General features: G+C 42.6%; 3 protein-coding genes across 4 annotated transcripts in view; 1 reads left to right on the top strand and 2 right to left on the bottom strand.

The window, feature by feature from the left end:
* Positions 1 to 680: 680 nt before the first annotated feature.
* LOC107672346 (zinc transporter 10-like) lies at positions 681 to 6,405 on the bottom strand. Its single transcript, XM_016465497.1, has 4 exons — positions 5,294 to 6,405; positions 3,140 to 3,190; positions 2,827 to 3,066; positions 681 to 1,376 (listed from the first exon to the last, which is right to left on the bottom strand). Exons 1-4 carry the CDS (start codon positions 5,790 to 5,792, stop codon positions 1,075 to 1,077), a joined length of 1,092 nt encoding a protein of 363 aa, XP_016320983.1. The 5' UTR covers positions 5,793 to 6,405; the 3' UTR covers positions 681 to 1,074.
* A 1,990-nt stretch (positions 6,406 to 8,395) lies between these two features.
* Positions 8,396 to 10,552, bottom strand: ypel5 (yippee-like 5). Its single transcript, XM_016465498.1, has 3 exons — positions 10,433 to 10,552; positions 9,514 to 9,669; positions 8,396 to 9,446 (listed from the first exon to the last, which is right to left on the bottom strand). The coding sequence occupies exons 2-3, from the start codon at positions 9,652 to 9,654 to the stop codon at positions 9,222 to 9,224; spliced, it is 366 nt and encodes a 121-aa protein (XP_016320984.1). The 5' UTR covers positions 9,655 to 9,669; positions 10,433 to 10,552; the 3' UTR covers positions 8,396 to 9,221.
* Positions 10,553 to 12,775: 2,223 nt separating this feature from the next.
* The window catches only part of LOC107672343 (kelch domain-containing protein 3-like), a 22,647-nt gene continuing 19,403 nt past the window's right edge, over positions 12,776 to 16,019 (top strand). Inside the window, exons 1-3 of one of the 2 annotated variants that reach the window (XM_016465489.1) lie at positions 12,776 to 12,818; positions 14,567 to 14,773; positions 14,867 to 15,043. In XM_016465489.1, the coding sequence (XP_016320975.1) occupies positions 12,797 to 12,818; positions 14,567 to 14,773; positions 14,867 to 15,043 (406 nt within the window). In that variant the 5' untranslated portion in view covers positions 12,776 to 12,796. The other variant, XM_016465490.1, reaches the window with a different exon arrangement.

The raw sequence follows: 16,019 nt of genomic DNA, 5'->3' as shown, positions 1-16,019 counted from the left end.
GGTGTGTGTGTGTGAGACACGGATCTGAGGGTGTGTGTGTGTGTGTGTGTGTGTGAGAGAGACACTGATCTGAGGTCAGACTCGTGTGTGTGTGTGTGTGTGTGTGTGAGAGAGAGAGTGTGAGACACTGATCTGAGGTCAGACTCGAGTGTGTGTGTGTGTGTGTGTGTTTGTTCTCTGCTGCCCTCTAGCGCTGCATGTCTGTCTGTGATTATTATGAACACCTGTGATTAGAGTTGATGTGTGTTTTGAGACGCTGCAGTTTCTCCACACAACAGACGATCATCAGGTGAATATTCAGTTCACGTCCATTCAGATCTGTTTACTTAGAAAGGCAAAATCTGAATTCAACCAGCACGTTTAATATTAGTGTATACAGTTTTAAAGTTTGATTTTACATTTGATTGTCTTTCAAACACACACACACACATCAACAACAACTAAATATCAATGAATTCTGTGTTTCCCTGAATTACCAAGAAGTTATAAAGATTAGGCTATTAAGAGCAAAAGGTAATGAATAACAATAAGGAATGTATATATGCTATTAGTATCTAATAAAACCACGTCCAGATCGAATTTCACCCCAAAATCAAAAGAAAAAAAATTTGTTTTAATAATAATAACTGCATATTACTATAATACAGATGATTATTTAAGCATTAGAGGCAGTACGACAAATACTATCATCATGTTTACATTCTTTATGCAGTCATGAGACTTTGGCTTGATTATGTGTTTTTATCATGTTATTTTGGGCTGAAATATGAGCTGGACGTGTCTCTCATTCACACTCTGAATTTCTGCAGAACAATAAATTAGCTGCTGATTAGCTGGACTGATGATCCGGTGTCTGTCAGGACAGATTCATGTCTCAAACATGAAGGACTAACGAAGAACGATTATCAGGAATCGTTAGCTGGAGTCTGAGAGCGCAGCGAGGCACAGTCGTGAGGAGGAGTTAACACAGAGTCTGTTTGTTCGGTGGAATATCATGGGACTGTTTCTCAGAACCGGCTGGCATTCAAAACCCCTGTGTTTGTAGTCCGGGGCGAAGCTTCTGCAGAAACAGCGTTAGAGCTTGGTGCATTTGGCAGATCTGTGCTCGGTGTGTTTCTCTGGCAGCATGTGGATGGCCAGGTCTCCCGAGGCAGGAGGACAGCAGGGCATCTCTCCGTCGGCGCGCTCCAGCTGAACCGTGACGCTGTGGACGCCGGCGCGCTGGAACAGCTGCTGGATCTGCGTCTGAAGAGCCGGGTCCTGCAGGTCAGCAGACACTTTGATGTGCAGCGAGGCCACGTTACGTCCTTTAGATAACTCCCAGACGTGAGCCTCGTGAACGCTGGCCACGCCGGGGAGTCTGCACACGCTCTCCACTGAGACAGAGACACACAGCTTCAGCACGAGCGAGACAGGGACATTACATCTGTACTGTAAAATCTGCAGAAACACAGACATTTCCTTCTGCCATCTTCCGATGTTGTAAATTACAAGTTATAAAGCGGATAGTTCCGGTCCTTGATTCTGATTGGCTGAGCCGCGTTCGAAGCTGTTGTAAATGACGCTACAAAGTAACATACACCTTTGTTTACGTTTGTCTGTTGCTCGGCAACCACTTTGTAGCAACCACAACTGTTTCTGAGGAGCTACATTGTTTGGTGGAAGAATACTGTTTTTATTAATATCATTACACTTTATTTGCTCTGTTTTATTCTGTGAAACCTTACTACGTATATGGAATAACCGTTTTATAAAAGCAATAAGCCCCGTGAAGCCGTGGTTTACAGTGAATTTATTACAGCTAAGGGTTTAAAAAAAAAAATGTTTTAACAACGCCCCTTAGCTGTTATACATTCACTGTAAAGCACGGCTTCACGGGGATTATTGCTTTATTATACAAGAAAGTTTCAGCCTATCTACTTCAAAATTACACATTTATTTCACTGTGTTACTTGCTGTTTCTTTGTTTGATGGTCAACTATTTGTGAAATGTACTAGTAACTCTAACTAAAATCTGACAGAAAATGACCAGTACGTTTACAGAGATTTCTTTCAATCCTACATGATTTACCGCAGTTGTAAATTACACGAAAAATAGATTTACAAGTAGTTCTACAAGTTTTACTAGTAGTTTTACAATACCATTTCAGCCTTTCTACTTCAAAATTCATGGTACTTGTTGTTTCTTTGTAAGTATTTGTGAAATTTACAAGCAATTTCTGAGAGATAATTGTCTCTACACTAAAAGGCCCGTTCAACACATAACTACAATGATAAAGTTTTGAAAACCATTCTAAATTTGAAAGAATATCCACACCACAACTACAACAATAACAGCACAGATGAATGCTAGAGCTAGAATCCCATTCAGAAGGACTTTATTCCAGCTGATGAACGATAAAAACATCGACAGCCAATCAGAATCCATCCTGCTTTAAAGAGCGCAAGCATTTAAAGGGACGGATGACAAAACTGCAGCTGGCTTACAATATTAACAATAAACGCTGGTCTGCATGCTAATATATCATTCTGTGAACGGCCTGTCCTTCATGTTAACGTAGTGAACTTGACTGTATTTATACGGCGTATGTAAAAGGTAATGTGTCCCTAACACTATGCACTTATTCTTTGTACTCCGCATCTAGAGCTGCAGAACTCGAGTAATTAAAGCTGCGATGGTCCAATATCGGTTAATTAAGTGCATGATCTGGGCTTTAGAAGTGCACTTTATCTTTTTAGAATAATCACACTATCTATACTAAAAAACGTCAAAGCATCGTGCAAAAGTATGTGAGCTGCTGTATAGAGACATGAACATGAACTCACAGACTGCGGTGAGCGGCAGGTCGGCAGGACTCATCTGCAGCAGGATCCCAGCCGTTTCTTTGACCAGAGGAGCAGCTGACAGCATGATGATGACCACCATGACCAGCGTCAGACTGGGGTCCACGTAACACTGCCAGTTACACGGGCTCTCAGGGGCCAGGGGCCACACGTAGAACAGAGCCGAGGCCACCACCACCACCACCGAGCCCAGCGCGTCATTCAACACATGCAGCAGCACGCCTGCGGAGAGAGACACGCTCACAAACACACCAGACTCACTGCTGCTGAGCGCTGAGACCAGCCACACACTCACCCCTGATGTTCAGAGGAGGCCCGTCGCTCCCAGCCTTCTCCTCCTGCAGGCCTGTGGACCATAACACACAATCCATGACAAACATACACCTCCCAGCTCTGTGAGAGTCAAACATCACAGCTCTTGTGCATCAGCACACCTCAGATTAGTCAGAATCCAGACAATACTGTATTTTAGTAATTAATGCATCCTAGATAGCACACGTTTTCAACTGAAAGATGTATTTTTTAGTGTTTGCTCGTCTGCGGTGCATCTATGAGATGTTTCCTTTCGCATGGTTTTTGCAGGTGAATTTAAGATCATGCACAGACAATTTAAGCAGCAAATTTCAATGCAGCACAGTACCTCAGAATGGACTTCTATGGACAGATCTCCATTACTTTTAAATTCATTTTACAAAAAATATACTAAAATAACTTATACTGTACCTTCTGTTTACACTGCAAAAAAGTGATGTCTTGTTTTCCAGAACATTCACTGGAGAAGCAGAGCTATTAGGCCCGAGTCTTGTTTTATGAGAAACTGATCACAATCATGTGAGTTTACAATTAAAACCAACATATATCTGACAATGGGCTCAGAAAAATTAACTTAATTTAAAGTGAAAGCAAGTTTTCATTCTCCATTGACAGACATTTGTTCTGGTTTTAATCATAAATGCACTTCATTTTGTTCAATTTCTCAGAAAACAAGACTTCATATTTTCATTTTGCATCTCCAGTAAATGTATCTTGATTTAAGGATGTTTAGATATTGCTCCGGTTGCTTACGTAACCTGGGTTCCCTGAGATAAGGGACAAGCGTTGCGTTGATCACGCTCTGGGGAAACTCCTGTTTACTCTGATACTGAAGCCTGATTGGATCATGTTCGTGTAGCTGCGGGAACCAATGGCGCTTCAACCTGCTAAAAGTGGACAGGTGCTGAGTTTTAACTTGGTGAAGTGATTTATGTGTCGGTACTTTTTGAACATCTCCAGCACATTTTAACAATATCGCGATAATACTGATAACCGTGATAATTTTGGTCACTATAATCTTGATAGGAAATTTTCATACCGTTACATCCCTATATCAAGTCCTTCAGGCTGATTTGAAAACTACACTACTTATGAAGGTAGAATGACGTCAAAAAGATTTGCATACGCAGGGTAATATTTGTGGAAGTGTACATAAGACTGTAAGCGTAAATTAAATTTGCATGCGCAAGAGAAGCTTTGTAAAGGTGTAAATCGTGTTTCAAGCGCAAGAAAAAATTATTTGCAGCATTTTACTGTTACTCGTAAGTGTAATTCATGTATTGTGAAACTGCAGCTTCATGCTAACGCAAAATAAATATGATCTGCATGCTTCCGGAATGGTACTTTTAACGTACACATACAGTAAAAAATACATTAAAAAATAACAACTTAATTAAAACATGCTCCTTTCATAAGCTGTGTTCCTTTAGGCTAGACTCCCATGTGTTCATACTGAATTGCGAGCTGGTGTTAACATTATTTGCAACAGTTAGTTTTGTACACATACACAGACTGGTTCTATGCAGTCGATCCGTTTTGCAGTTCTTTAAACTGTTGTTTTCGCTTGCAAATCACTGTTCACAGGCTTGCAGTGCTTTTGACCGTCTTTTGGCGAAAAAAACGTGCCAAAAGTGTAAGCGCGGAAAAATGGAAGTCAGAAGCATGCAGATCATATTTATTTTGCGTTAGCATGAAGCTGCAGTTTCACAATACATGAATTACACTTACGAGTAACAGTAAAATGCTGCAAATAATTTTTTCTTGTGCTTGAAACACGATTTACACCTTTACAAAGCTTCTCTTGCGCATGCAAATTTAATTTACGCTTATATGTAATTATTACCACAAATATTACCCTGCGTATGCAAATCTTTTTGACGTAATTTTACCTTCATACTACTGTGTGTGTTGGAGCAGGATTGGAACTAAACTCTGTCAGCTCCGGCTTTAAGGAGTCCAGATCTTAAATAGATATTTAGAAAAATAAGATGTTTATGATTTCGGATGAGTGCAAAACTAACTTTTTTTTGTTTATCAGATGTTTTTGCACACAGCAGATGCTTCCCAGATGAAGCGCTCTTTAAAAGGCATCTAAACAGCTGTGACGCTGCTAAACACAAAGCGTTACGATCAGCACCTGTTTCTTCCTCCGCCGCGTCCTCCTCCTCCTCCTCCTCCTCGCGCGGCACTGACGCGTCGTTCTGCCGCCTCGCGCGCAGGCAGCGGCTGCAGTCCTGGAAGATCAACAGCCCGAGCACGTTCACCGCGAGCCCCAGCGAGCCCACGATCAGCACCAGCGGCGGGTCATCGATGGCCTGCGGCATGGCGAGCCTCTTCAGCGACTCCATGGACACAGAGAAGCAGAGCGCGGCGAGGAACACGGCGTTAGCCAGCGCGCCCACCACTTCCGCGCGGCCCATGCCGTAAGTGAAGCGCCCCGAGCCCGCGCGACGCGACACCCGCGCCGCCGTCAGCCCGACGCACAGCGACAGAATGTCCGACAGCATGTTGAACGAGTCCGACACCAGCGCGATGGAGTTGCCCATGTACCCCGCTACGATCTCCGCCACGAAGAAGATGACGGTGATGACCAGCATCAGGATCAGGCGGCACGTCTTGCCGCTGTAGCGCCCCATGATCGCGTGCGTTCAGCTCGGATGGAGATGCGCGGAGCTCTCAGTCACATCACCTGTCGGTCTCACGTCGCCGATCATGAGTTGGCACTTCTTGCACGCGCTGATGAGTCGCTTCAGGTCTCCAGTGACTCCTGCGAGGATTCTTCACACCCGAAACAGCGCGCGTCTGAGGCGGCTCCTCGCAGGATTCTTCTCATTGTCACCTTTGGACACTCATGCAGCTGGCTTTTTCTGCTGACAGACTGCGCTCTAAGGGTTAGTTAGTTCCATGCAGGTCAGCGGGGTTATTTATCCACCCAGCATTATGCGTACTGTAAACGCAGTCACACATTAAACAGCCTTTGGCACACACGAGCTCGACTTTCATCTGGATTCATAAACCTTTCTTATCTAATGAACTAAATCTTCTACTTGGCAAGATTTTTTTTTCTCCTGTCCTCAAACAAATGACAAATGAAATCTGTGCAAGCATATTCTATTAGGTGTGTTTAAATAGGCTACTATGTAGTTAATAATACAGCAATGCATTGTTGGGTAATGTACCTGTTGTGTTGATGTTGAGTTTGAAAACGCTTTTGGGGAGGGATCCGGGTGAGGTTAGGACCGCTTTGGTGATAGGGTGAGGTCAGCAGTGTGAGATGTGAGAAATTAATTACAGATGCTATTTTCAAATTCAAGTACAATGTAAAAACATGTATGTGCACAATAAGTCAAAATCAATATATTAATTTAAATGTAAGTACATTGTAGTTAAGGACATTTAATATAAAGTGGGTCCAGTAAATTAATTAATTGCATAACAGGATTTCTAAAATGTTCTGTTTCAACTTGCAAATGAGGCGTGGTCTAATTAAATATGTACTCATTTGCATACATTCCTAGAACACAGATCTGAACATTAGCTGAAGCCAGGTTTAAAACGGTTTTGTTGACACATGAGAGTTTTTGATTTCTCTTGTTATCGCTCCATAAATCAGAAAATACTGTCAACAGACAGAAAACAAACACACTTTCACCATGTTTTCAGGATGTTAAAATGCTGTATAAATCAGTGTGAATGAACTATGAACAAACCTTTAGAATATAGAGAGGAATAAACCTGTAAAGTTTGCTGTTTAAACTCTTTAAAGATTGAAATCTACTATCAGATAGATAAAGTGCAATAAAAGGAACACTTCAATGTGTATCTGGGATGTTTTCTCTCCACTAGTCTGAAAGAAGAGACTTGATGCTGAAGCAAAGCGGAGCACTGCAGGTAAAGCAGTGGTTGTGTCTGCAGTGTACGTGCACAGGGCTTGAATGACAGCGAATGCAAGATGAAACCGGTCTGTCACCTGTAGTTAGAGCTCAGGTGAGCCGTGTGAACGTGTAGCTGCAGTTACTGATCAACACTGAGCTTTACTCCATCTGCTGGAGCAGACACACTGTAACACTTCACATCAGCTAACATTCACAATCAGTGATACATTTGTGACAGATTTGACTCATCTTTATGCGAGTTAAACCTGTTCATTGCTAGCTCAAGTCAGCTCAGCTCCATTAAATAATATTCATAGATACAGCTTTTGATTTTAATCGTGTATTGGTAGATGCATAGAAATTGCAATTAAAATTAAAGAATGCTTTAGAAGTGTTTTTCAATGTTCAACACATGGAACCTTATTGTAAAGCGTCACTGATTTCTTGAAATACTAGGAAGAGAAATTCCACTTTAGGAAATGATTTATTCTTCAAGTCAGACATCAAATATAACACAATGAACCTCATGCTAAATGCACAACTGAGCTTTGGAATACAATAATGAACAGAAGCGGCTTTAATCATAGAGCAGACAGCTATAGAGCAGCAGAAACGCTCTTGCTGGTACTTTGACATCAGAAGCAAACAAACACCGAACAGAATCAGAAGCATGTGAGGAATTTGCTCAGAGTAAAAGTTCAACAAGCTGAGCTTAAATTCAGCAGAACGGAGGAGATTTAGAGACCCAACAAATCCACAAAGTCTGGAAGGAATCACAAATGAACACGAGCATCGGTGAATAATAGCACGCTGCAGATCACTGCCACACTCAGCTCTCCAACGGAACAAAAAAGGCCGTTTCTAACAAACTGGAACCACGACAGCAGAATCGTGTGATTGTGTTTACAGCGTCTGTGATCGAGGGCAGGTTGGGGGTTTTATTAGGTGGAACTTTACACGTGCGTTTGACTATAGATCACAGATTGAGGGAATGCAGCTCATCCTAAACTCCTGCTAAGAGCCTGCTCAACCAGAAAGATGTTCAGATCCGTTCAGCCTGAAACGCTGAACCTGTTTGGTCACATGACTGCAGGGTAGAGAAACCACTGCCGAATGGACGAGTTACTGAAGGACGATAAAGAAGGCTTTACAATAGTGGCTGGGAAATTTCAAATCTTTTTAAGGAAGCAAACTGAGAATTTGTGGAGAAATCTACATTATTTCAGAAGTAATTCATCATTCATAACCCCTTGTTTCCCGATGAAGGTGGCAGATGTTCTTCTAACAACAAATACTAACACAACAGATCTTACACGTGAAGCCTTCAGATGCAGTCCGTCTGAGATTTTTTCTTTTAAATTAGCTTTTTTTTATCAGGCTCCTATGTTTAGGTTCAGTCATTTCACTTTAATGGTCACGAAAAGGTTATTAGTCAGTTATTGAATGCCTTGTTTTCAAAAATGTCCAATGTTATTTTCATAGGAGCCTGATAAAAACGCTAATTTAAAAGAAAACTATCTGACGGAAGTTTTTGCATGTGAAGTCTTCATATGGAGTTACATTTGTGCCAAAAGTGTTGACTGGATTGTTCAGTGCATTTGTCCAGGTCAGCGGTTATATTATGGGTGTCATTTCTTCAGCTCAGTTTTATGCTTTACATTCTGTAATATTCTACAAACATCCAGCTAAACAAACAGAACAATAATTTTTTAAATAAGAGTTTCTAAAACTTTCAGTTGCATTAATTTTTCTGTTCTATAAATGTGAATGAATCTTTAGTCTACAGTGATCTTTTGTCATAATATTCAGCGATTTAGAAAGATGGTGAGAAACTCACTACTGAACAAATCTGCTAGTTTATCTGGATATCCAATAGCAGAAATTAAAACACAAATGAATGACAAAACAACAGCAGACAGACAGATTTTGGCACAAACTGAACTCCATACTCACATTGGAAAAATGTGTGAAACATGGGAAAAGAAACCATGAACATATGCACTTCTGTTATATTATCTGAACGGACATCCCTGCATGCGCAGAGCAGATGGTATGGTCAGTTGTTTTAGCCAATTACAGAAGAGATTGTGCATCTGAAGCTCTTGACCTGTGTGTTTATTGGTAAATCTAGAGAGTTGAAACCAGGGTTTGGCCTAACAAACACCTGAGAGTCACGGCGAGCGCTGGTTCTCAGGACGCGTCTGACGGGACGTGCTCCTCGAAGCCCTCGCTCTCGCGCACCAGCGCTCTCTCCAGGATCACGCGGCCCTCCTTGTAGCGCTGGCTGTCCTCGGTGGCGAACTCGTAGATCCAGCCCAGCTTGCTGTTGCAGTTCTTGCAGCTGACGTCTCGCACCATGTGTCTGCCGGTCAGCATCACGCGGTCCTGCACCTCGCTGTACTGCAGGTTCACCACCTGAAACACATCACAGGACGTTAACGTTAGCGCTGCATTAGCGATCGGCCTGGTGTCGCTCACGTGCCTTGTTGAAGAGGAAGGCTCGTCCGGTGGCGCCGGTGAAGCGCGTGGAGATCAGCTCGGAGCGGTTGGTCAGGATGGTGTCGCAGTTAGCGCAGGAGAACAGGCGCGTGCCGCCGATGTGATCCAAGAAGATACGGCCCATGATCCACAGACACACCTGTGAGAGCCAGAGACAGCGTTACACACACCCAGCGTTTCTGAGCAAGAGGAGAAAATAGAATGGAACCCAATACGGTCTCTAAATGTAAGTGTCTTGTATTAGAAACACATTCAAATTTAATTCAGTGTTTCTGTACAAATGTCTAAAGATTCTTAAATCAAGACACATTTATTGGAGAAGCTCAATGACACAAAATAAATCTTGTTTTCTGAGAAACTGATACGAACGAACAAATATCTGCCAATGGATTCAGAAAAATCTATTTAATTCAAAGTGAAAACAAGTTTTCATCTCTCATTAGCAGACATTTGTTCTTAAACTCACTTAATTGTGTTCAGTTTCTCAGAAAACGAGACGTAATTTCTTCACTGTGCATCTCCAGTAAATGTATCTTGATTTAAGGATGTTTAGATATTTGGAAACGACATGCTTTATGAGTTTCTGCTCCGATTTCAGAGCGTCGAAGGCCTTCATTATCGAAGAGGCGAATGGAGAGTGTTTCAGAGCCGCAGAAAGCTCTGGATCAGATCAGATCAGATCAGATCAGATCAGGAGGACAGAAGCGTCTGACGCTGCGATGTAAGAGAAGGGAAGCAGTAGAAGCTGTTGTGATGAAGCGCGTCTGCTGTGCGTTCATCTGTCCGTCGCGCAGCGTCACATTAACAGCAGACAGAAACACGCTGCAGACGCGCAGGACGAGTGAACGGCGGAATCAAAGCGAAGCTGCTGGTTAACTGGTTAGTATGAGATCAGCTCTTACCAGCCGCTTCAGATCGAGCGTTTGTTTATCCGCGTTCAGCTCGCGCTGCTGTTTTCTTTCAGCTCTTCCTCCAGACTTTATATCAACATCCGGTGCGGTGACGTGTGCGACGACGCTGTACGTGCTGGTGCGTTCATAACAAAACGTGTTACATTACTATAGAAACATTAGAATATACATACATACATACATACATACATATAATTATGAATAATAATATTATTAATTATTTTAAAAAATTATAAAAAATAATATATATATATATATATATATATATATATGACTATTAGGCATTATTATTGATTTGCTTGTCTTGTATTAGTAGGTCTACATATTGTTATGTCTGTACAGCGATCTTCAATAAAAGCTATTAAAACTTGGACTGTTTGATCGTTCTTTCTTTGGCATTGTGTTATGTTTTGTTATGTGTGAACAATTGGCTTTCTTGTGATCTTCAATCTCTGTTCTGTGTTCAGTTATTGCTTAAATTAAAAAAAGCAGTAATATAACAATGTAAAACGTTTTAGACTAGAGACTACTAGAAATGTCAATAATTCAAAAATAGTTTTTTGTTATTCATTTGATTTCTAACTATTCATATTGCTATTTGTACATTTATTTATTAATATTATGTGTGTGTGTGTGTGTGTGTCTGTGAGTGTCTGTGTGTGTGTGTGTGTCTGTGAGTGTCTGTGTGTGTGTGTGTGTCTGTGAGTGTCTGTGTGTGTGTGTGTGTCTGTGAGTGTCTGTGTGTGTGTGTGTGTCTGTGAGTGTCTGTGTGTGTGTGTGTGTCTGTGAGTGTCTGTGTGTGTGTGTGTGTCTGTGAGTGTCTGTGTGTGTGTGTGTGTCTGTGAGTGTCTGTGTGTGTGTGTGTGTCTGTGAGTGTCTGTGTGTGTGTGTGTGTCTGTGAGTGTCTGTGTGTGTGTGTGTGTCTGTGAGTGTCTGTGTGTGTGTGTGTGTCTGTGAGTGTCTGTGTGTGTGTGTGTGTCTGTGAGTGTCTGTGTGTGTGTGTGTGTCTGTGAGTGTCTGTGTGTGTGTGTGTGTCTGTGAGTGTCTGTGTGTGTGTGTGTGTCTGTGAGTGTCTGTGTGTGTGTGTGTGTCTGTGAGTGTCTGTGTGTGTGTGTGTGTCTGTGAGTGTCTGTGTGTGTGTGTGTGTCTGTGAGTGTCTGTGTGTGTGTGTGTGTCTGTGAGTGTCTGTGTGTGTGTGTGTGTCTGTGAGTGTCTGTGTGTGTGTGTGTGTCTGTGAGTGTCTGTGTGTGTGTGTGTGTCTGTGAGTGTCTGTGTGTGTGTGTGTGTCTGTGAGTGTCTGTGTGTGTGTGTGTGTCTGTGAGTGTCTGTGTGTGTGTGTGTGTCTGTGAGTGTCTGTGTGTGTGTGTGTGTCTGTGAGTGTCTGTGTGTGTGTGTGTGTCTGTGAGTGTCTGTGTGTGTGTGTGTGTCTGTGAGTGTCTGTGTGTGTGTGTGTGTCTGTGAGTGTCTGTGTGTGTGTGTGTGTCTGTGAGTGTCTGTGTGTGTGTGTGTGTCTGTGAGTGTCTGTGTGTGTGTGTGTGTCTGTGAGTGTCTGTGTGTGTGTGTGTGTCTGTGAGTGTCTGTGTGTGTGTGTGTGTCTGTGAGTGTCTGTGTGTGTGTGTGTGTCTGTGAGTGTCTGTGTGTGTGTGTGTGTCTGTGAGTGTCTGTGTGTGTGTGTGTGTCTGTGAGTGTCTGTGTGTGTGTGTGTGTCTGTGAGTGTCTGTGTGTGTGTGTGTGTCTGTGAGTGTCTGTGTGTGTGTGTGTGTCTGTGAGTGTCTGTGTGTGTGTGTGTGTCTGTGAGTGTCTGTGTGTGTGTGTGTGTCTGTGAGTGTCTGTGTGTGTGTGTGTGTCTGTGAGTGTCTGTGTGTGTGTGTGTGTCTGTGAGTGTCTGTGTGTGTGTGTGTGTCTGTGAGTGTCTGTGTGTGTGTGTGTGTCTGTGAGTGTCTGTGTGTGTGTGTGTGTCTGTGAGTGTCTGTGTGTGTGTGTGTGTCTGTGAGTGTCTGTGTGTGTGTGTGTGTCTGTGAGTGTCTGTGTGTGTGTGTGTGTCTGTGAGTGTCTGTGTGTGTGTGTGTGTCTGTGAGTGTCTGTGTGTGTGTGTGTGTCTGTGAGTGTCTGTGTGTGTGTGTGTGTCTGTGAGTGTCTGTGTGTGTGTGTGTGTCTGTGAGTGTCTGTGTGTGTGTGTGTGTCTGTGAGTGTCTGTGTGTGTGTGTGTGTCTGTGAGTGTCTGTGTGTGTGTGTGTGTCTGTGAGTGTCTGTGTGTGTGTGTGTGTCTGTGAGTGTCTGTGTGTGTGTGTGTGTCTGTGAGTGTCTGTGTGTGTGTGTGTGTGTGTCCAGCAGAGGGCGCAGCGCGGGTTCATTATGTTTATCATTAGCACTGAAGGTTAGTGGGGATTCTGCTCATCATCTTCAGCAGTATTTATCATCTCATTCGTCTCTAACAGCTTTATTCAGACGCTTTCAGTTCGAGGCTCCTCTGCGCTGTTAAATGTGTTAAATGTCCGTGTTTTAATCGGTGGTTTGTGCTGCTGATGGGGTTTTATCTGCTTTAGCTCGGTTAGCTGGACTGGCTAATAATGAGCCTCGATACCGGACAGATTAATGATCATCTTTCGTCTGAATCTGTCTGATGTCATGCGGCAGTGCGGTGTTTGTGTTGTTCTGATGATTTGAGCTGTTTGTGTGCAGAAGATGTGTTTGTAAGTTAGTGCTAATCGTGCTAACAACACTTTACTGGAGATTTATTCGCTGTTTTAATATTTTATATAATTAAAATCAAAGAGTTTCACTGAGAAAATGACTTTGATTTACGCTCATGTATCTTCAGGATGAAAACAGACATGATTTCTGATGTCCCAACAAATAGATATTTCTTAATTATGGAAATGAGTACATTATATTTTGAAAACCGAATTATTGGATGAAGCAGACTATGATCATGTATTATACAGCACATTAAAGCTACTGAGATTCTGAAATAACTCACGTAAGCCTTCATGAAATTACATATTGTTTTAAACTGGGGTGATTGACCGCGTGTCTCTATAGCTAGCCTGTCATTTAAAGGTCAGAGGTCATCCACATGTTTTCAGGAGGTCTGAAGCTTCACATGTGGGCAGCTGCTGGTGTTTTGTGTCATGATGGACTGCTGTGTTTCTCTAAATATATTCTGGCTGGTGCCTCAAGAGATATGATTATATATTTACACACTGCAGAGCCGCTCAAACTCTGATAGACGAGACACGCGTTGTGTGTGTGTGTGTGTGTGTGTGTGTGTGTGTGTGTGATGATCTGATCTAGTGTTCTTCTGTTCCTCTCACACAAAACATCAGGCCTGTTTATAGAGATTAAGATGTGCTGAAAATGTGCTCATCTGAGATTAGGATGAGTCAGATTTGTAGAAATGTAGCACTGCATCAGTGTCTCAGCAATGGATGCTCTGCAGTGAATGGGTGCCGTCAGAATGAGAGTCCAAACAGCTGATAAAAACATCACAATAATCCACAAGTAATCCACAGCACTCCAGTCCATCAGTTAACATCTGGAGAAGACAAAAGCTGAAACAAATCCAGCATTAAGACGTTTTTAACTAAAACACCATAGAGTTCATAATCCATAATAACTCTTCCTCCAGTGAAAAAGTGTTCTGGTCTGAATCAGGAGAGAAATCTGCACAGATCAAGCAGCGTTTAAACAGCTCTAAACAAATATGTGGCTAGATTTTGATGTGAGAGACAACAGCAGATGCACTTTTTCACTGGAGGAAGAGTTATTATGGATTATAGACTCGTATTTTAGTTAAAAACGTCTTAATGCTGGATTAGTTTCTTACAAACACAGCTTTTGGCTTCACAAGATGTTAATTAAAAATAATACAATTGACAATATAAAGCCAACCGCCATAATCACAAAATAAACTGGCTGATCAGGACCTGATGAATGAAATGCTGGTTTGAGTGCCGTTGAAGCGAGAATTTATACATTATATTTATTTATTTCTAAAGCACTTTATGCAGATAGTTTGAAAGCAGCTTCAGAGTAATGAACATTAATGTTGTGATATTCCGCAGTTCTGAGAGGTGTAAAGCGTCAGCAGCCGGTGTGTCTAATCGTGTGTGTGTTCCTCCTCAGCTGGACGGAGCGGTGATGGTTTAGCGCAGCGGTCAGCCGCGGCCGAGCGTGGGATGTTACGCTGGACGGTGCACCTGGAGGGCGGCCCGCGGAGGGTCAACCACGCGGCGGTGGCGGTCGGACACAAGGTGTACTCGTTCGGGGGATACTGCTCCGGAGAAGACTACGAGACCCTGAGACAGATCGACGTGCACGTCTTCAACACCGGTTAGTTTGGTTAACCGCGCTCAGCCAGCTGCTGTAGCTCAGGGTTTGAATGCATGAACTGATCAGATGTGTGTGTGTGTGTGGTTCTCTTAGAGTCTCTGCGCTGGACGAAGCTGCCGCCGGTGCGCACCGGAGGAAGGGAGCACGCTCGGGAGGTGCCCTACATGCGCTACGGACACACGGCGGTGCTGGTGGAGGAGACGGTGCTGATCTGGGGCGGCCGGAACGACACCGAGGGCGCGTGTAACGTGCTGTACGCCTTTGATGTCAGTAGGTGTCCGCAGACAAACCACACGCTTCAGTGTAATGCTGAGGGCTAAAGCCGTTGGTTTAAGCTTTCTCTTCATTATTTTACACTTGTATTGTGCTGATGCTTTACCTAATTTGGGTTTACTGGTCAAAAATGGCCAGCCTACAAACACTGCGTGTAAATCTCTGGTCATGCTGGATTATCCCCAAATCTGGGATTCAGTCAGCACAGGCTTTGTGTTTCTTTTGGAACTGATTGATCGCAGGCCTCATTGAGTTTATGCACCTCAGATTTTGAGTGAATATTGCCAAATATTATGCACAAATAATGCTTTTTTTCACTCAAAAACTGAGCTCAGATCAATGAGGCCTACTATCAGTCAGTTAAAAAAAAGAAGCACAAAACCTGTGCTAAATGAAAGAAAACAAGTTAAACGATTGAATCCAGAATTTGGTACAACAGGAAATGTCACTCATTTGTGAGTGTAACAAATTGGGGGAAAAAAAAGTTAAAAAATGATCAGATTTGTGTGAAGTTGTTCTACCCTGTCCAATGTGACCGCATTAACTAGTATTTTCAGAAAAATAAAATCCTCTCCGGGTCAAAATGACTGAAACATAACATAAGGATTAAGTTCATCTTGTCCAGGTTGTTGGATTATGGATTTACATCTAAACCATTTTTTTTATTTGGTCATAATCAGTGTTTTGTCAAATATATAATTTTTGTTAATAATTCTAGCACACTGAAGGTTCTTCGTCCCACTGCAAACATGATTTAAGTTTCACACAAGAAATACAGCCTTTTCTCTGATCATCTGCAAACCGTTTGATCAGCATCAGTCAAACATCATCCAGTAATCACTGACGTCTGATGATGAAGAGAAATCCTCCTCCAGTGATTTACAGTGATAAACATAGAGCCATGATGATCCATGTGTTACACCTCCAGACCATCAGCAGCTGGTTTGAGTGAGTCTGTGTGTGTGTGTGTGTG

This window comes from Sinocyclocheilus anshuiensis, unplaced genomic scaffold, assembly GCF_001515605.1.
Source record: "Sinocyclocheilus anshuiensis isolate Anshui unplaced genomic scaffold, SAMN03320099.WGS_v1.1 scaffold92, whole genome shotgun sequence".
Taxonomy (NCBI): domain Eukaryota; kingdom Metazoa; phylum Chordata; class Actinopteri; order Cypriniformes; family Cyprinidae; genus Sinocyclocheilus; species Sinocyclocheilus anshuiensis.
Note: the sequence above shows the minus strand (reverse complement) of the source record. Positions and strands in the feature narration are given on the sequence as shown.